The following is a 20,188-nucleotide window of genomic DNA, read 5'->3' on the forward strand; positions in this document are numbered from 1 at the left end:
GAAATACTCATACAGCGCTTAGGTTAGGTTAGGTCATACTGGCTGGCCGAAGCCACGCAGAGACCATTTTGGTCCATAGCGATACCAGATCAGAGTCCCATTTAGCGAAAATATGCATCACTCAAGATGCGCGTACTGTTCGCGAATTTTAGGAGTCGCTCGAGCTCCACTTCAGGGATAGATTCTAGCCTTTCAAAGCAGTATGCACCCAGGTAGCATAGTCTAGTTTTCGAGAGAGCCGGACAGTAGCATAGAAGTTGCTCAAAGGGTTCGCTTTCACCCGACATATTACATTTCCTGTTAAGGGGACAGATAACTGTAAAATTTCAACAAAAAAAAAATTTTTTTTTCATAAAATGTTAATAAAGGGTGGTTAAATTTCAAGGGCCGATGTTGAATGTGAACCACATCAAAACGTCAAGTTTTTTCTGCATTTCATTTAACATTTTTCAATTTCAGACTAACTCAATTTGAGCCATGGAAAGATACACAATCGTGAGGCCGCGGCGACCATTTGGCCGATATTTTGTTTCATGCGGAATTGAGCCATACCAATATTATCATAATAAAGAGAAATGACTATAATTTCCTAAAAAAGTTGTAATTTATTCAAAATCAACACCGGCCCTTGAAACTTAACCACCCTTTATAATCCTTTAAGAATACCTACCTAAAAAATTTTTCGAACGTAAATTTAAGTATTGCTTATATTATAGATCGTCAACCGTGTCGACTCTATTCTTTGCGTTCGAGCGCTGGGAGAGGTATAGTTAGGTTGTATTCAAACTTTAGACGCGTTTTTCTCAAAACTATATTTTTCAAATTGGCGTACACGATAATACGAAAAGTTATTGAGCGATCTCTCTGAATTTTTGCACACATTTTTTTATGATATTACTTTCTATGTGAAGTTTTCGAAAATTTTTCGAAAAAAATAAGTTTTTCGCAGTAAAAAAAATTAGTAATAAATTCGCCCCAAAATTCATTTTTTAAGCATTTTATTCCGCGAATTTTTTTTCATTTTTTTCCTTTTTTTAATTTATATAGAAGTTATGACATTAATAAACAAAAAAAAATGTTGGTTTTTTGTATTCAGGTCACTGCCCCCCGATTGAGAAGCCCCGCTGCGTCCTTCCTAGAAGAATTGAGTGTACAGCCGCCATTTTAAATGATTACAATAAAATTTTTTTTTTTTATATTATTTTAATGATCATTTTTTATATTATTTTAATAGATCAACTGTAGCCAATTTTGAAAAAAATATATTGACATCTTCACTTTAAATAGTTTTAATGAAAATCAGGGAAAATATGGCCGTTTACAGGTATATCTGCCCCCTTAATGGTTAAAGTTAGCTTGTGCAGCGCTTACATTTTAACAAAATTTACACATAAAAATTAAATTATATTTTTAGCAGTTTTTAACAGTTTTACACACATCCTACATATAACTTTGTTCAAAAAAAAAAACATAATAATAATTGTCGCGCACACTTCTGTTAGGTGTTTAACCGAGCTCCTCCGCCTATTTGTGGTCTACGTCTTGTTGTTGCACCACAAACGGAGGGATGTATAGTCTTAAGCCGACTCCGAACGGCAAATGGTTTTTTACAAGGAGCTTTTCCTTGACCGAAGGTTTGCCATTGCCTACCGAGGAACGGTCGCTATTGAAAAAAAGAAAACTTTTGCTATCATTTTGCTGTTTCATGCAGGTCCTACAAATGGAGGGCCTACAGTTCTAAACCGACTTCAAACGACAGATATATTTTTTTGTATGAGGCGCCTTTTCATGACAGAAATGCACCCGGCGGCACCACAGGGCGACCGCTATGAGAAAACACTTTTTTCTATTATTTGATGTTTAATGCACGAAGATTCGCACCTGCGCACTTCCGAACGCTGGTCACGCACCAACCAATCGGCTATGGCGGCTGACGTTTTTTGTTTTTTCATTACATACATATTTATGTTTGCGTGTGTGTGTGCCCTTTTTGTTTTTCTTCTGATTTTTTTTTGTTTTAATGAATAGCATTTTTTGACTTGATGTGGACGCTGCTCCACAGCATTAGCCTAGTGATTAGTGCTTATTAGTTAATTATTTAAATTTTATTTAAATTTACATAGCGCTTATTACTTAATTTTACTTTTACTTGTATTTAAATTTTTTTTTTTTTTTAATAATTGTTCGTTACTTTGAATTAAATTTAATTTTATGGAGGCTAAGCCATTAGACTCACAGCACTTAGAGAGTACATATGTATGTATGCATGCATGTATGTGTGTGTGTGTGTGTATGTACATATATAGTTAATAATTACAAATAAGAAAGATTTTCTTTTAAATATACTTATATGCATATATATATATATATATGTATGTATGTATGTATGTATGTACATTTAATACCTAACACATTAAGAAATTTAATTAAAAATAGTAGCAGTTTCTTACAATCGAAACATTTTTGCTTTTCGCTATACATACATACGTAACTACATACATGTATGAAAATACTCATACGCACATACATATGGTTATAAATTTTGTATAGAAATATAAAGTGATAGTGGGTAGAGCAGTTTGTATATGTATGTATGTATGTTTGCATGTATGCATGTAGATCGAGGATTTGTGGATTTTTCTATTTGGTTTGTATTATAATTTTTCGTGAGTTTTGTATATGAAATTACATAAAATTCTATGTGTCTACTCTGTATGTATAGTTATAGATTTTGTATATTTAGGTGGTTATGCCTAGGTATATATGTATGTGTTTTTTTTTTGTTTTCTTTGAGGCTAAAGTGTGCTTGTATATGTTTTTTTTGTAGGTGTGTGTTTATAGTATAAAGAGTTGATTTGTGTTTATTCTTTTTTTGTTGTTTTTGTTTTTGTTTTTGGAAATACATATGTCTGTCTGGCTATAAAATAGCAATGATAGTTGGTTTCCCTAGTTAAGTTTTGTTTTCTGTTAATTTGTTGATTTTTTTTCACTTTTGCGCTTACTCGTAGTGTTGTTGCTTTCGTTGAAGAGAAAATATAAAAAAAAAAATGTTTTAAGGTAGTCGTTATGCGCTGCTGTTGTGTGTTGCTGATACTCGCAAAGCTTTTGCTAACTGTCGCCTTGGTCAAAAAGTAGCCACAGTTGTGCTCAGTTGGTTTGCGTGATTTTTTTCAATTACTTTTTGCAACTATTTTACGTTTAATCATGTTTTTGTTTTTCATAAAAACTCTATTGTATATTTTTTGATTTATTTGATTTTGTATTTAATGCTCACTAATAAGTGAAAAAAAAATCGAGTTCATAAAAATTGTTGTATACACACGATATGTAATACAGGATATGCGCTGACTGCTGGATCTCTTCGAAAATGCTTTCTGTTTGTTAGATTTCGCACAATGAGCACAACTGCACCTACAAATTTGCGCTAAATCTTTACACACTCACATTTACTACTACATACGCCTATGCCTATGCATATTTACATATATTTGGTTTCCTTACTGCGCTTGCACTACAAAAAAGCACTAAGTAAAAAGGCTTTTCGCATTCTCTAGCACCCGCACCCGCTAGTACTTTCGCTGTATCAGCTGTGGCATTACGAATTGGGTTTCCATCAACTGCTGTGGCTGGTATTGCAACTGCAAGTGAAATTGTTTTTGCTCCAGTCCATCTCCACCGCACCATGCAACACCGTCATTGCTGCCATTCACATCGTTGCGCCGTAGAACCGACGACTGCCATTGCGTCGACATTGTTTGTGTTGGTGGTGCTGGTGGTGGTGGCGGCGGCGGTGGCAGCAGCCTCGATGATGTTTGGCGCGCTGGTGGCTGCGCCTGTTGCAGTGTCAGCACATCCCTTATTCATCCGCTCGGCGGCGCGTAGGCATAATGTCAGTTGTTCGACGATGCATTTGACGATGTAATGGACGCTGGCGAACCGACTGCCGCTGTTGCGCTAGCCGCACCGACACTTGAAAGTGACGACACACGTGTACGCTTCTCACTGCCACCACCCTCGGTGGGATTGTCACTCTCTTCGCCATTGCTAAAGTTGCCCGGCAGCCGACGTTTCAGATTGTTACTTAGTCCGCTTGCGATTGCTTCATCTTCGGACGTGGAGTTGGCGCGTTTCGGCGTGTTTGCCGCGCTATCATTATCCAATGAGGCAATTGCGGTGGCGGCCGCAATTGTGGCAGCACTAAAATCATCCTCAGAGGCGCTGTCCTGCGACACGATAGCGCTGTGGTTTGTATTTGTATTCGTGGTTTCGTTTACGACACTACCTACACCACCACCACCACCATTACCACCACCACTACTACTGTTGATGCCACCCATGCCCGATGGATTTGTGTAGCTACCCAGTTTGTTGGGGTCCTTTTCGATCAGCTTCTGTGCTAGTGTTTTGAGTGAGATGAGCGAGTTCTCGCAGTCACTGGTGTCGATCTCGGTGAGACTTATGCCGGCACGTTCGATTTCGGCATAGGTGCCGAATGGCAACTTTTGTAGGCATTCCAGTTTTTGTACGTGCGTTTTGGAGCGCAAGTGCTTGGCGAGGTGGCCGTGTATGCGGAAGGCAATTTTACAGTCGGTGCACTCGAAGGGGCGTGGATTGGAGGTCGTCGGTACGCCAAAGGTGGACGTCATCATTACCTTGTTCTTGTGCGCTTCGGCTCGTTCATGTTTTTGCAAGTGTCCTTGCGTGCGGAATGAAACCCCACAAGGTTCACAACGGAATTTACGCTCCATGTAATGTATATTCATGTGCAACGACAGCTGACCTTGGGTTTGGAAGGTTTTGGCACATACTTTGCACACCGGTCGTCCGTCTGGTGACATGCGCACGCGCGGATAGACCGGTTGGATTTCATTGTTGCCGGACTTCTTCAATCCATCCTCACCCACGACGACCGTACGCCCTGGTGCCGATAGCACGCCCGTGAAGTCGGTGGTGCCGGGTTGTGCAACAACTGCAGGCAGTTTGGCATTGTGCGGTTCTGTGGTGGCGACGGCAGCAGTATTGCTGACATTTCGGCTACCTTTCGAAGTGTGACCAACAGCTGATTGCTCTTGATCTGAAATGCATTCGCTGTCCTCTTCTTCGTCAGACGATTTGCAAGACAAAATAGTGCTGGATTTCATTGATGCCGTTTTGTTTTTGCCAGCATTGCGTTGAGCGTTCGCTTTACTGTTGCCGGGCGCTGTGGTTGCATTTGCTGGTTGCTCATTCTTCGCCTCATCAGTGAGCACCACACTCACTTCAATCGCTGGCACTTGCAGTTCAGCTGCACTATTCTCTCTCTTCTCTCTTTTGTCAACATTCGTCACATTGATTATTGAATTAAGTGCCATTTTGTTGGCTGAGCTGGCGCCAATGGAATCCACGCTACTCGTGGCGTGGTTAACGTTACTGCTGCTAGCCATAGCTGTCGTAGCGGCTATGATATCTGAAATGCGCAAGCCGCTGTTGGCATTCGACGTCGTAGTAAGCGCCGTGCTTGGTCCAGCATTGGTTACACTAACGGTACTCAACGTTGGCGTGCTAGCAAGGTTTTGATTAATGGCGCTCACATTGATCGCATCGGGGAAGCTGCGATTCATTTGAATCTGTTTGATTTTGTGATATTGAAAGGCTTTGTGATATTGGTAGGCTTGGGATAACTCATCGCCATTCTTGTAATTCTCAAGCATTTCAGTGGAGCTACGCACCTTATCCGACACCGAGATGAGTGTCTTTAGGAAACCCGATTCATTGTTGCTACTACCGAAGATAACGTCACGTATTTGCGCTTGCGTTTGTACTGGTGGGTCGGGCAGTGGCACTACTGCGCTAGTATTGTACTCATCAACAGTTAGTCTAGGTGCCACTGAGATGGATGTGGTCACTGGTGAAGGCGTTGGATTTACGACAGCACGTGGTTTAGTGAGATCGATGGGCGCGCTTTCGTAAATGGCTGCGGCGGCATTATTGCTATGCTTCGGCTTAGACTCCTCAGGGTTGGAGTAGTACTGCTCTTGCTTCTGATAGTCGAACGGTGGTTTCGGTGAACTGAACGATATGACACGTTTAATGCCGGTGGGATGTGTGTTGCTTGTGGATAAACTTGTGGCGGTTGTTGCAGCCGCACTCATCTGCCCTGCAAAAGATATTGCGGATGGGTCGACGCGCTCGTTGTGCTGATATGGGTATGGTTCACTTTTTGGACGCGGCGAAATACTTTGTCCTATGGGTGGCGTCATCGAGAGCGAAAGCAAACCACGCGCCGCTTCATGCTCCAGCAGACGCGACTTCGACTCGTCGGTATCTGTGTGGCATGAAAGTAAATTAATATTAGTATGGTGTAAGTTACAGGTTTTGCAGAATGGATAATTACGCCTACCACTGCTTTCGGACTCATTGTCACTGTAGTCTTCCGAGTCCGACTCGCCTGGAATGGACGACGTGCGTCCACCGGCCGAGGTGGTCGACTGTTGATCGAATTCTGGTTCAGGTTCGAGGAATTCGCCGTCCGCAGGCATTGGACCGGGGTTGATGCCAAGCTCTAGACATTTCTTAAAATGCGTTTTCGACTGCATATGCTTGGTAAGATTGCCCTTTGTTTTGAAGCTACAAACGAAGAGGAATTAGTACATTTGTATGTATAAGTAATAAGGCTAATGTCGCCTTCTGACTCACCTAAAATTGCAATGCTTGCATGTGTATGGCCGCACATCAGTATGTGTGCGTATGTGTTTCTTCAGCATTGAGGGTTTCTTACACCTTATGCCGCACTCTGAGCAGACGTAACGTCCGCGACCACGCCCACGTATATAAGTGTAGTCTTCATGCGATTCGTAGCCGCCGACTAACATTTGACCAGCTGATGACTCCTTCTTCACGCCGCCCTCAACGCTGCCGCTACTGCCACTGCTGCTGCCGCTACTACCAGCGCTAGTTTTCTTCGACTGCTCGCCGCATTCCGAAGTATTTGTATTGAGTGAGATTTGCTTCATTTGGTGATGCTGGTACTGGCCTGGGTGGTTGTCGAAAGGTGTCATTACGGTTTGCTGAGAGACCACCAAAGCGTATGGTAGTTTATTCATGCCAGCCATTGTATTCGCGGAGGTCTTTTGACGTGAGTCGTACAGCGACATCACCACCTTCGGCTTGAAGCCCAACGGGTGTGGATTGTTTTCTGCACAAACTTGCCACACACTGTACATAGAGAGTTTCTGACTGCCTGCCACATACGACGGTTGCGGACAGTTCACCGTGCAGTAGAACATTTTCGTGCTGCACTTGAGTCCCAGGTATGTGTAGGCGTGACCGTTAAGGTAGAGTTGTACGCACGATTTGGAAGGGCGTGGCGTTTCCGGCGATATAAGCGGCAGTGTATTGGCGGTTGGGGTGATGCCGTGGTGGCGTTTCGGCGTGAATGTGCCCGGCTTGAGTGGTAGACTGGTTGGACGTAAAAACTTGGTTTTTTTCGTTTCCACATCAGTGAGCTCCGAGCCACTGCTATTTGGGGTTGGACCTGCAGCACTAGCAGTAATGTCGACGTGTAGAGGCGTGAGTGCAGAGCTCGCTGGTGCGCGGTTACTCTCCCCGTCCTTACTTAAATGGTCAAAGTTGAAATGACGCACCTCATTTTCGGGCGGCGAGCTTTTAGGCACATTAGTGCTACCGCCTTTGCGCGGACTTATATTGTCTGCCATGCGCGTAAAGTTGAATGTTTTTTTTGGCACATCCAAGCTATTGCTACCTCCGGGTTTACTTGACGAACCTGCTGCAACATTTTGATTCCAGTTGCGTGCATTGCGCATGCCGGGTGGTGGTGGTGCACGTTCAAACTCGCTAGGTACATTTTGCACGCCACCGAATGGTGATAAAGATTTCAAATTTTCATGTGCCGGTAGTACCAACGACTTAGGGCTTACACTGCTCGAAATCAACATGGGGCTTTGTGTTTTCTTGCGATTGGGACTTAGTGAACGTCCACCAGGCAACATCTGTGATGACTGCGGTAGCTGTAGATGCTGCGGTGGCGGCAGTTGTGGTGTCAAGCTGTTAGGGCCTGGCATGCCGGGCACATGGGGAATAATTTTCTCCCCACCAACTGGCATGCCATGTAAGGGTGGCAGCGTTAGCGGATTAAACGCCGTAATTGGGTTGATGGGGAATTGGAAATGCTGAGGTCCATTTGTAGGCAAGCCGAGCACGGGTAGACCAAGTTTGGGCGCAAAAGTGGAGCTATTGGCGAAGGGCAATGAAACGGCATTTTTGTTTTCTTTCTCCTTCGGCTTGGGTGAAACCTCCTGAAAGCTGCCACCCGATAGCAGTGGCGTACGAATCATTTTGGGGCTCTTGTCCATGTCACTGCATTCGGAGATTGGTATGATACAGCCACCGGAAGAGGTGAAGCGACGCATGCGCTCATCCCTCTTGTTGGCAATGCTGAGGTCGGTGGTGTTGGTGTTGGACAGTAATTGCATGTCACCGCCACTGATACTATTGATATTCATGCGTTTGCTTGAAGTTGCGGCCATCAGACCGCCACTGTTGGCTGGGGCTGGCGCGAGCACGAACGGCTCGCCGTTATCCATAGCCATTTTGGCGCGTTTCGCTGGTGTGTGTGCGTCGAACTGACGATCTTCGTGCATTTTGGTAATGATCACATCTTCTGATTTGCGCGATTCGCTGGTGTTCCCAAAATCGACCAGTGGCGTTTTACCCAATAGTGGTCCCGGGGAAGGCAGTGGTGCGTCAATTAAACGCACAATATTCGGGTCGGGCAATGACAAAGTGGCAGGCGGTGCTGTTGGTGGTGTGCTCCGCGGCGAGGCAACGCAGCTGGCAATGCTATTACTGCTTGTGGAGCTGGTCGGCGCTGTAGATGTTGCTGAGGTGGTGGTAGTTGTAGTAGCTTTCGAGCTGCCTGCCTGCGAGGCGCTTAGCCGACTTAAAACCAACGAACTTGGTTTGGTGCGCAGCTGATACCAAGCCAACTTAGCCAGTGGCAACGGATCACGTGAGCGAAAAAGAGAGTTTTTAAGTTCAGGCAGATTAAGTGTGATCGAGTTGGAGCGGAAATATCGATAGGATGGTGATGACACGGGGCTGATGGGTGCGCTTGAGGCTCCTTGACAGTAGGTACTGTTGTGCAGCTGCAGATCTTCTGCTGTGCGGAATGCACTGGAACAGAGTGGACAGTTATAAACAGCGTCTTCACCCTCGCCAGTGGGCACAGCTAAGCCACGTGCATTCAGCAACAAGTTTTTGATTATCGAGACGTTTGTTGGTTGCTTGGCATTTGACACACCGCTACTGGTAGTCGCCGACGCACCCACCATAGAACCGCTTGTTGAACCGTCATTGCTGGAAGTTGAGATTGGGTTCTCTATTGATTGGCGCTTGTGTGGCGTGCTGCTCGGCGTAGACGTCGAGCTGCTAGATGGAATGACATCAGTTGGTTCTTCCTGGCGCACCCTCGGCTTGGCCGACAGGTTTAATGGTATGGAATTTGCACTTGCATTTATGCTGCTATTGGCTGTTGGCAATGCGCTCATCTGCTGCATTGCATTCATGATTTCCTTGTGGGATGAGACGACGGTTTGTGCTGTTGTAGGCGATGACATTGGACGCTGCGCCTCTTGTGATGAAAATCCAGCTTGTCCACTCACATTCTGCTGGCGGTAAACATTCGTTGACGGTTGCTGCTGCTGATGCTGCGGATGCATTGCTGGAAGTTGCTGCTGCGGTGTGGAACCGGTTAAGGGGCCAGGCTTTGGTGCGGCCGCTGTCGTCAAATGTTTCGATATGCCGTTTGGTTGCACGTGTTGTTGTTGTTGTTGTTGAAACTGGGGCTGCTGATGTTGCTCCTCGAGGCGTATCTGTGTCAGGTGCTGTTGCTGCGGCTGCTGCTGGGATGGTGGCGGCATTTGTATTGCTTGCGTGCCAGCCAGTAGCTGCTGCTGGAATTGTTGCTGATAGTGTTGTTGCTGCTGCAACTGCTGCTGCAGCTGTTGCTGTTGTTGTTTCTGCACGATAGCCTGCGCCAGCCTGGCGTTGGTGGCGCTCTCATTGGCAACGGCAGGAGTGGTAACCAGGCTAATACTGCCACCTGCAGTGTTTGTCGATGTAGCTGCCGAGCTGTTGATGTTGCCACTACCATTGTTATTGTTGTTATTAAAGCTACGCGAGCGATTCAAGCCCTTTGGGTATTTCTTCTGCAAAAGAACCGCTTTGTTCTCTACGATCGCCTCATTTTGCGAGATCAGTTTGGAAATGTGCTCCTGCACCAAATCTGCAACCTTATTTGCTCCGCTAGCGGCGGCATTCGAGATGTTGCTGTGCAAAAGTCCGGAGCTTAGAGCTGCAGTGGTGTTGCTGGTGGTGCTACTGACGCTACTGGCGCTGCTGCCACCTATCGTCGACTGTTGACCGGCGGCTGTGTTAGCGAGGTATTGCAGCGGCGTCTGGTGCACCGACTGCAGCGTAAGATTCGATGCTGCTGTAGCTGCTGCCATTTGTTGCATACCTGCAGCACTTGCGTGTTGACTATTTCCACCGCTGCTGCTGGCAGCGCGCGCGTGTATTGGCATTGTAGCCGTCGGTTTCAGTATAGTGGGTTGAGCATGTGGCTGTGGCTGTGGTTGTGACTGTGGCTGCGACTGTAGGTGCTGTAGCTGTGGTTGCTGTTGCTGACTTAGCTTGTGCAAGTGCTGTTGCAGCTCCTGCTCCAGCCACTTGTACTGTTGCACTTGGTAGTGTAGCTTCTGCCTACTCTCCGGCATCATCATATGCAGCGCTTCTGGTGGAAAATCTATTGCGCCAGGGTAGATCATGCGCGGTGTGGCTAGATAGTTCATGTTCGCTGCTGCAACTGCGGCCGCGTTCACCATATCCGGGCGCTGAGCAGCGCTTTTAGGCGACATAGCCGCCACATGGTGTAGCTGTATGCCTGCGTTGAGAGGTGGTAGCACGTGCAGCGGTTGTTGTTGTTGCTGCTGATGCTGCATTTGAAGTTGTAGTTGGTGCGTGCTGATGTGGTTGTTCAGCTTCACTTGCGTGCTGGGCGAAAGTGAGGGATGATGTGAAACGGGCGGCAGCGGTGGCGGCGCTTGAGTGTGCGGGAGCATAGCTAAATGCGCTGCTGGAGGCATGCTGTGCTGTGGTGTCTGTGGCAATTGTTGTAGTGGTAGTGGTTGCAGAAGACCAGGTGGTATGCCCGCAGCGGCGGCGGCGGCGGCTGCTGCGGCCGCCTCCTTTGTCGTAGCATAAAGCGCGGCGTTGTGAAATTTCGGTTTATATGGTTTGTGCTCGGCGTTGCCAACCTGTTTGGGTGTTGCGTTTACGATGGTGGTAATGTTGGTGGCATTTGACGTGGTCGGCGGGGGTAGCGTACCTGCAGCGGGTGAGCCCAGTGGCAGCTGGTGCGACTGCTGTGGAATCGGTTGTTGCAGATAAGCGCTTTTCGCGGACGATATCGAAGACGGCGAGGGTGTGGGTAGCAAAGCTACATATGGCGGCTGCGTTGTGGCAGTTTGCTGCTGCTGCATGGCTAAAGCAAGCTGTTGCTGTTGCTGTAATTGCGTTTGCTTATGCTGCTGTTGCTGTTGTTGCACTTGCTGCAGCTGCTGTGGGCTTAAGTTGCTAGCTGTCGCGGAAGTGGGCACACCCACCACGGCTGGTGAGGAGGTACTGCTCAACTCATCCAGCGGGGAAGCAGTGCGACTGACCTACAGAAAGAGTTAAGAATCAATGAAAACATTAAAAAAACTGTCCCAAACAATTCACAAAAATACGTACCACATCCGAGCTGCTGTTGCTTAATTCCGGGTCACCCTCCTGATCGGAGCCGCCAAAGAGACCATCATCCGCACCAATTGGCACTTCAATGCCCCGTTTGCGTGCAGCGTGCGAACGCGATCTGCCATAAAATCGGCAAAAAACTATTAACTGTTTTCTAGGAGTGGAATAACGGTGAAACTTACCGACAATGCTTATAATAATTGCTGTTCGTCTTGAAGGCAATGCCACAGATATCACACGGATAGGGCCGCTCGTTGGTGTGGGCGCGTATGTGCTTTTGCAGCACCGATGGTTTCGTGCAATTGAGATTGCAATAGGGACAGACATAGCGACCTGAGTTGGTAGAAGAGGTGCTAGCGTTGCTATTATTGCCGCTATTATTCGGCTGACTCTGTTGATTTTCGAAAAAGTGCAGCATAGTTTGCGGCAATTGCTCAGCTTCCAAATGTTGCTGTACCGTCTGTTGCCGCTGCAGCAGAACGCCGCCGCCGTCATTCGTTAAACTCAATGGGCCATTATTGTTACTATTCTCACTTTTGCTGTTGCTGTTTGGAGCAGCGACATTTGGCTTAACGCTCGTCATATTGTTGTTATTGCTAGAGTTGAGTTGCTCAATTGTTGTAACCACCGCGCCCGCATGGATATGTCCGTTTGTAAGCGCCGTGCTAATGACACTATGAACACTACTTCCTGGCGCGTTGGGCTGTGGCATCGTCGTCGTCGTCGTCGTTGCCGTCACCATTGCAGTGGGCGCTGGCGTTGACGTTGGTGTTGTTGCTGGTGGCGGTGAAATCGAGCTGGTCGATGCAGATGAGGACAGCGATGTGGTGCGCGTTTGCGGCGCCTCACTACCCGCATCACTACTAGCGCTGCTGCCGGCAACAATGGCACTTTGGCTATCCGCCACAAGACTATCCACGTCTGTTGTGCTGGCGAGACGTTTAAACTTTTTATGCAAATATCGAGAATTATTCCAAGTATTAGACGCTGCGGATGGCACAGCTGTGGGCGCAGTTGCTGCTGTTGTTGTCGCTGCAGTATCCACTGTTTTACTCTTAGCAGCAACTGCCACTGCCGCTGTTGACGACGCCACCTTGATATCACCGTTATTGTTGTCACTGATACCGGCCTCCTCCTGCTGCATCAGCTTCTCACTTTTGCGCGTCATTTCACTTTGACTTAATGAAAAATTATTTTTACTTAAATTACTGTTACTATTATCACTGTGCTTGTTGTTGCTGCTGGTTGCGCTGGTGGTACTGGCATTCGCTGTGGTCGCTGTGGCGATTTCGCCGCGCCCTGCGACTGCTGTTTCCGATTTTGCAACAGTCTTTTGCTCTCTAGCTTCCTTGGTTCGCACCGCTTTGCTGCCGCCACCGCCACTTCCACCACTGCTGAGCACTGGCGCTGCATCGCTGTTGATCGCAAGTGGATCTTTGGCACTACCTCCTGTCGCCTTGTTGCCGCCTCTCTCTAGTGTCGCTGTATATGCGGCCATTGCAGCGGCGCGTTGCGCAGCCGCCTTTGCCTGCTTGGCTGTTTGTTTCTGAACTTTGACATTATCACCCGCGTTTGTGTGTGCACTCGCTTGCGCCTCACCACTCTGGTTGCGATATGTGCCACGTCGTTCCGTTGAACGTTGATGATTATTTTGCAATTTTGCTGTTTTATTGTAGTGTTTTGTCGTTGTTGTTGTTGTGGCAGCATCCATATTGCTGTTGCTGAGATCTTGTGTCTGCTGTTGCGTTAGGCGTGACTGCGTAGTGCCACCAGGATCATCTGTGCGGGAGAAACGAAGAGAAAAAGTGTGATTTAGTTTGAGCAGAGTTTGCCAAAGAAAATTTGAAAAAAAATTGGTCTTCCCTTTTGTAAAAATAACTTAAAAATTATATAAACGGAATTTTTATATTATTTTCAGCAGTTTTGATATTAAGAAGAAAGAATGGAACTAGCAGGTAAAGAGAATGGCAGAGGATGGGTTGGCAAAAATAGTGATGAGGCCAACTTAAAACACCACGGCTTCCAGGAAGACCACCAAGGCGTCGGCACAAGTGTTAGACGTCTGGATCTCCATCCGAAAGTTGCAGTAATTATATTCTTATTAAAAAAAAAAAAATTGGTAATTTTTTCGTTGAAATAACAGGAAGAAGAGATGAAGGAAGAGAAGAAGAAGAATTCCAAATATTGATTTTGGAAGCAGCATTAACACCGATTAGAATGTCAGCCTTGAAATCCAACGTAGAATCTCTTTTGCCAACAGGTGGTATTTTGGACTAAGCAGGCAATTTAGCAGTAAGTCCTCTCTCGATGAACACAACTAATGGTGCTCACACTCTCCAACGTAAACGTACGGCCGTATCAGCTGACACGATTAAACTAATGAGAGCCTCATGTAAATCAATTCTCACCTCAGTTCCGTTCCGTAGTATCGTAGATGGTTCTTTCATCGTGTCAGTTGATACGGGCGTATGGGCGTACGTTTACGTTGGTGAGTGCGAGCACAACAACACTCTTCACGGCTCTCATCATGCCCGTCCTAACATATGGAGCTTGACGTATGAAACTTGCGAGATGACAATATATCCGATGAGGCGTCACTTGGAGTTTTTGCGAGAAAGATGCTGCGGAATATTTTTGGACCTCCGGCTCTGAAAGTATTCGATGCGATACCATCTGGTGGTAGCAAAGGAAGAGGAAGACCTTTTCTGCGTTGAAAAGATCAGGTAGAGAAAAACTTGGCTTTACTTGCCCAAAATCACATAAGCGGCTATCGCGCCAATTAAAACGAAGAAGAAAACTGATTCACAATAAACTTTATTAATCTTTTCAGAGAATGCAGGGAACGAGCCAAGGGCTACCATAAACAACATTCACTTTGAAAAGGGATGGCAATGCTGGGAGAGCGTTGGTCGGGCACTGATTCCATTTTCGACGAGCAAGCAAATAAACGTGCACTCGAACTTGAGCGTGAGTTCGAACACGATTTTGGATATAGCTACGAACAAGAGTTTGAACTTCAGCTTCAGTTTAAGCTCAAAATTAAAACGAAATTAAAGTTCGTGGTTTGGCTACAACTTCATTTCAGTTCAGTAATTATATTTCGTAAATTTTCTCCAAAAATTCTCGTCAAAGTTTCTGTTATTTAACTTTTAAAATCTTTAGCTCTACTCGCGTAAAAAATAAAAATAAATAATTGGCGCGTACACTTCTGTTAGATGTTTGGCCGAGCTCCTCCCCACCTACTTCTGGCGCGCGTCTTAACAAATGCGAGAAATGGACACTACTCGCATATATTTCGCTAATATAGGTTGACCTGGTTGGCTGAAAGCCATCACATAGATCCTTGAACTAATTTCAGGCAGCAAACTCTGAGTTTGAACTCAGTAAATCGATGAAGCTTTTCTGCATGCCAAATAGAGCTGAAGCTCGAAATTATGAAGAAACCGATTGACTATTAGAAAATCCACAGATTTTAGTCACTACCTGTAAGAGTGGAGGTGGGCATGGAGCCGAGAAAGTGAGCTGGACTAAGTGGTTTCCAAGCTAATGTTCACCGTAGCAAGCGCCATGATAAACTAATCGTGAGCCTGCAGATAACTCACTTAAGCAACATTCATAAAAGCGATTGGAAAATGCATTCACATGCATTCACAATGCCGAACGAAATTACGGTTTATTGTGAGCATTCGAAATATAATACAAAAAAAATAATCTTTATTCCAGTCCAATCTTCACAATCAGTGCAAAATAAAAACGATTTTCAATTTCCTATGGCAGGATAGAATGTCAGCCCTGGGCAAACCGCTGTCCCAGAGTCTCGAACAACTGTCTGGCCTAGATGTCAACAATCTAATAAAATTCTTAAACCACACAGATGGGATATAGACATGCTGTAAATAACCGTTAAACAAGTTGGTAACGAGGATGTGGCAACAAAAGGGTGCGGATTCTGGATGAACCACCACTTCAGCCAACCAACCAACCAATCTTCAGAGTTCCAGGCTTTTAAGCGGTAACCGATTCATTGATTTATTTTTCTAAGCAGGAATTAGAGACATAAAAAAAAAGTTTCGTTTAGTTTTGAAGAATTTGGTTTCCAGCTTCTAATTTCTATTTTTATACAGTGGATTGTCTCATCTCTTCCGTTTTTTTTTGTTATGCAAAAATACTGAATGTTAAAAATATAACCTACCGATTAGCTGTGAGCTGCTAAGACTAAAATAACAACGCGTCGTTTTTAATTAGCAGCTTAAATCAATTTTGCGCATAAAATTTTAAAATTCAATTATAAAAAAGCAGTCAACAATAAATTCTATGCGACTTTATGAAAAAACAAAATGCAGACTTAATGGCAGCAAACCGCATGGGTAGTCAATTGAAGAGTGAGAGAGAGATTTCAGCGAAATAGAAAGAAAAGAAATAACGAAAAGGATAGGAAGAGGGAAGAAGAGGTAGAAAATTAATAAAATTGCAACCATTGATAGAACTCCAAAGCAGTGATCGTTTTGAAGTCCAGTGCTTACAGAGCTTTTAGCGCTTGCTTCAGCTATAATTGGGGACAGCCACCTGTAAACGGCCATATTTTCCCTGATTTCCATTAAAATTATTTAAAATGAAGAAGTTAATATATTTTTTTCAAAATTGGCATACAGTTTATTTTTACATTAAAATAATATAATTTTTTTTTTTTAAATCATTTAAAAAAAAAAATCATTAAATTATTTAATCATTAAATTCTTCCAGGAAGGTCCCAGGAAAAAAAAAAATTTCGAAATATTTCAGGTATCTTTCCCCGTAAGGCCCTGGTCTCACAGAAAATGGTGTTCATTGGATGCTTCTTTAAAATAAACGGAAAAACGGTAAAACGGAAACGAAAAAAGATTTATTGTTTTTAGTATTTTATTTCTGGATCCATTGTTAAAAATATTTATTATTTTTTCAACGTTGGAATTGCGTTCAAAAAGTTGTAGGCCTTCAAAAAATGGTCTTCAAATGGACAATGGCCACAGATATAGCCGGTTATATGAACCGATTTCGATGAAATAAAATTTAAATGACGTAGCGTTGATGTAGCTATCGTGTGAACTATGAGTATTCGAAAAAAAAAATTCATTAGGTGCGCAACTAAGTTCCCGCTGTTTGTCAATAACTGCTGCCAGTAGTGTGTGCTAGTCGATTCTAACATAACCTAAATGTCATAAACCAAGCTCAGACATATGGTAAACAAACTGCTTCGACACATTAGTGATTTTGTTTTGGTATCATAAACTTTTGGTTTTGTGAAAATGTCTGATATTATGCCGAATAATCGTCATTTGCGGGAATTTTACTCTTTCATTCGAAAAAACGGCAGCTAAAGCGCATCGAGGGCTACAAAAAGTTTATGGAGATGCTGCTTTAAGTGAAACAACGTGCCGAGATTGGTTCCGTCGCTTCAAAGACGGTGATTTTAATGTTGACGACCGTCCACGCGAAGGAAGACCAAAAACCTTCGAAGACGCTGAATTGGAGGCATTGCTCATTGGAGGCATTTCTCCGTGTCAAACGCAAGAAGAGCTTGCTTCAGTATTGAGAGTTACCCGCCAATCCATTTCCAAACGATTGCATGCTTTGGGAATGATTCAGAAACAGGGGACTTGGGTTCCTTATGAGTTAAAACCAAGGGATGTGGAACGTCGTTTTTTCGCAGTTGCTCCAGCGGTAAAAAAGGAAGGGTTTTCTTCATCGCATCGTGACGCGTGATGCAAAATGGATTCATTACAGCAATCCAAAGAAAAGAAAGTCATGGAGACTGCCCGATCATGCTTCTACGTCGTCGCCTCGGCCGAATATTCACGGTGCGAAGGTTATGCTATGTATTTGGTGGGACCAAGTAGGTGGTATTTATTATGAACTGTTAAAACCAAGCGAAACCATTACTGGGGATTGGTATCGACTTCAATTAATGCGATTGAGCAGAACACTGCGCAAGAAGCGGCCGCAATACGCAGAGAGGCATGAAAAAGTGATTCTATTGCATGACAACGCTCGGCCTCACGTTGCCAAGCCCGTTAAAACCTAACTGGAAACACTGAAATGGGAAATCCTACCCCACCCGCCATATTCTCCAAATATTGCGCCGTCCGATTATCACCTGTCCAGCTGACCAGCAGTTCCATTCGTATGAAGACATCAAAAAATGGCTTGATCCGTGGATAGCCTCAAAAGATGAACAGTTTTACCCCGACGGTATACGAGATCTACCAGAAAGATGGAAAAAAGTAGTAGCCAGCGATAAGCAATACCTTCAAAGATTCACTTGTAACAATTTTTTTAGAATAAAGTTGTATTTTCATCAAAAAAACAGCGATAACTTAGTTGCGCACCTTATAGTATTAAACAAATTTAGTAAAAAAAAACAATTTAGTATTTTTTTCGGACCTTTAAAGTAAAAAAGGCACCTGTGAGTCCCGGAATCCGTGTCACCAGTGACATACTTTTTTTTGAAGCCCATTTTTTGAAGGCTGAAAACTTTTTGAACGCACCTCGTATGTCTAAAAAAAAATTCTATTTTATGACAATGGATCAAGAAATAAAATACTCAAAATAAAAATTAAAAATCTTTTTTCGTTTCCGTTCTACACGCTTCTAAAGAAACACCCAAAACCACCATTTCAAATGAGGCGAGGGCCGTAAGAGTTCAGAGTTGAAATTGCCGTAAGCTCGAAAGGAAACGCGTAATTCCAAAACTGCCTGCCCTCCAGACCGATAGATTGATACACATTGAATTTCGATATTTCAAAGGAATTCCCATAATATTTTAAATTTTCATATTTTTTATTCATGAATAACTCGCACTTTTGCTCTAAAAATAACCGCCTCAATGCGTAGAAATGTTACATATTTTATATAACAATGCATTGCATACAAAAATATATTGCGTATAAAAATATTTCGCATATAAAAAATGTATTCAATACACCTGTGTGCGTATGTATGTATGTATACCCACGCGATTAGATTGCTTCGTGCGATTTGATAGTCAATAAGCCGATCTCATTATTTCACCACAATAAAAAGTGTTCACTATTCACAAAGCAAAAGAAAAAGAATATTTACAGTTGCTTCTAATTTAGGGTTGCCAGATGATCTGGACTTGGCTGGATTATCCAGATATTTCCCTTCATGTCCAGATTCCAGATTTTTAAAATCATTTCCAGACGAAATCAATATACAGAAAAAACAAAAAATGTGGATTTTGGATTTTAAAATGCTAGAAGCTCATCTGTTTTTGTCAAAAAATTTAAATTTAACATTTTTGGAATTTGTTTGTGACATGAACAATCATACAAATTTTGCACCTTTTTCTAGGAAAAAAGTTACAAAGTATAAAGTCGACATTTTTGTTTTTTCTGTGTATGCACATTGAGGCAAAAAACTTTACAAAAATTGCCAGTGAATTAAAAAGTGATATTTTCCGGCGTTAAATTCTATCAGCTAATTCAGATGTCTCAAAAGAAGGCTGGCTGCCTGGATAAATTTATTGTGAAGAAAGTACAGACGCAGTATCAACATCACAAGCTGAACTCATATCGGTATTTCACAGCGTTATTCATGGTTTAAGTTATAATAGCATGGATTGTCACATTAAGCTTTGCCGAAGTATTTTTTTATACATAGTAAAATAGCAGCGAATATTTCATGTGGTCACACAAAAGCGGCGGCAATTGCACGAAACGTTTTAGCCCCATACGCTCAAGAAAAAATAGTGGCCGATATCCAAAACAGTTATTACTTTTCGATCGGTAATGATACAGCCAGCATTGGAAACCAAAAGGTTTATGCATACACAGTTCAGTACTTTAATCCTAACGTTGGGATTCGCAAAAGACTACTACATTTCTATGAAGATTTTAACGGTTCATCTAAAGATATTTTTGGAAATATTAAACGGATCAAAGAATCCAATAATCTGCATCTGAGACAGGTTTCATCGTTTAGCGCAGATAACGCGGCAGTCAATTCCGTTTTTCAAAAGCTGTTAGAGCTCAATAATAATGTTTTAAAAGCAAACTGCAACTGTCATGTAATTAATAATTGTTTAAAGCACGCTCTTAATTCTTTATCTGTCGATATTGAAAACATAGTAATCAAGATTTATAATGAATTTAGTTCCTCAGCTACGAGTATTACTTTCAATAAACTAAAAGCTTGTTTCGAGTTTGCGAACCTTGAATATAAAAGCCTCTTACGCCATGTGCCCACGGGCTTTCATTGTCACCGGCTTTAGAACGGTTAATTTAAAACTGGCCGGCTGTAAAAAGGTATTTTTTATTAAACGGAGAACAAAACATTCGAAAGGAATCATGGGATTTTGTTACCAGCGGACAAGTGGTGGATGACATAAGCCAAGAAAATG

The 20,188-nt window shown here is 43.6% G+C and overlaps 1 protein-coding gene across 1 annotated transcript in view; it reads right to left on the bottom strand.

Annotated features, from left to right (window-relative positions):
* Positions 1 to 1,249: 1,249 nt before the first annotated feature.
* The window catches only part of LOC128868906 (uncharacterized), a 104,124-nt gene continuing 85,185 nt past the window's right edge, over positions 1,250 to 20,188 (bottom strand). Inside the window, exons 3-7 of the mRNA XM_054111503.1 lie at positions 11,973 to 13,569; positions 11,788 to 11,908; positions 6,676 to 11,717; positions 6,374 to 6,606; positions 1,250 to 6,304 (exon numbers count right to left, since the gene is read on the bottom strand). Coding sequence (XP_053967478.1) covers positions 3,891 to 6,304; positions 6,374 to 6,606; positions 6,676 to 11,717; positions 11,788 to 11,908; positions 11,973 to 13,569 — 9,407 coding nt within the window. The 3' untranslated portion in view covers positions 1,250 to 3,890. The remainder of the gene's footprint in view (positions 6,305 to 6,373; positions 6,607 to 6,675; positions 11,718 to 11,787; positions 11,909 to 11,972; positions 13,570 to 20,188) is intronic.

Source organism: Anastrepha ludens, chromosome 6 (assembly GCF_028408465.1).
Source record: "Anastrepha ludens isolate Willacy chromosome 6, idAnaLude1.1, whole genome shotgun sequence".
Taxonomy (NCBI): Eukaryota; Metazoa; Arthropoda; class Insecta; order Diptera; family Tephritidae; genus Anastrepha; species Anastrepha ludens.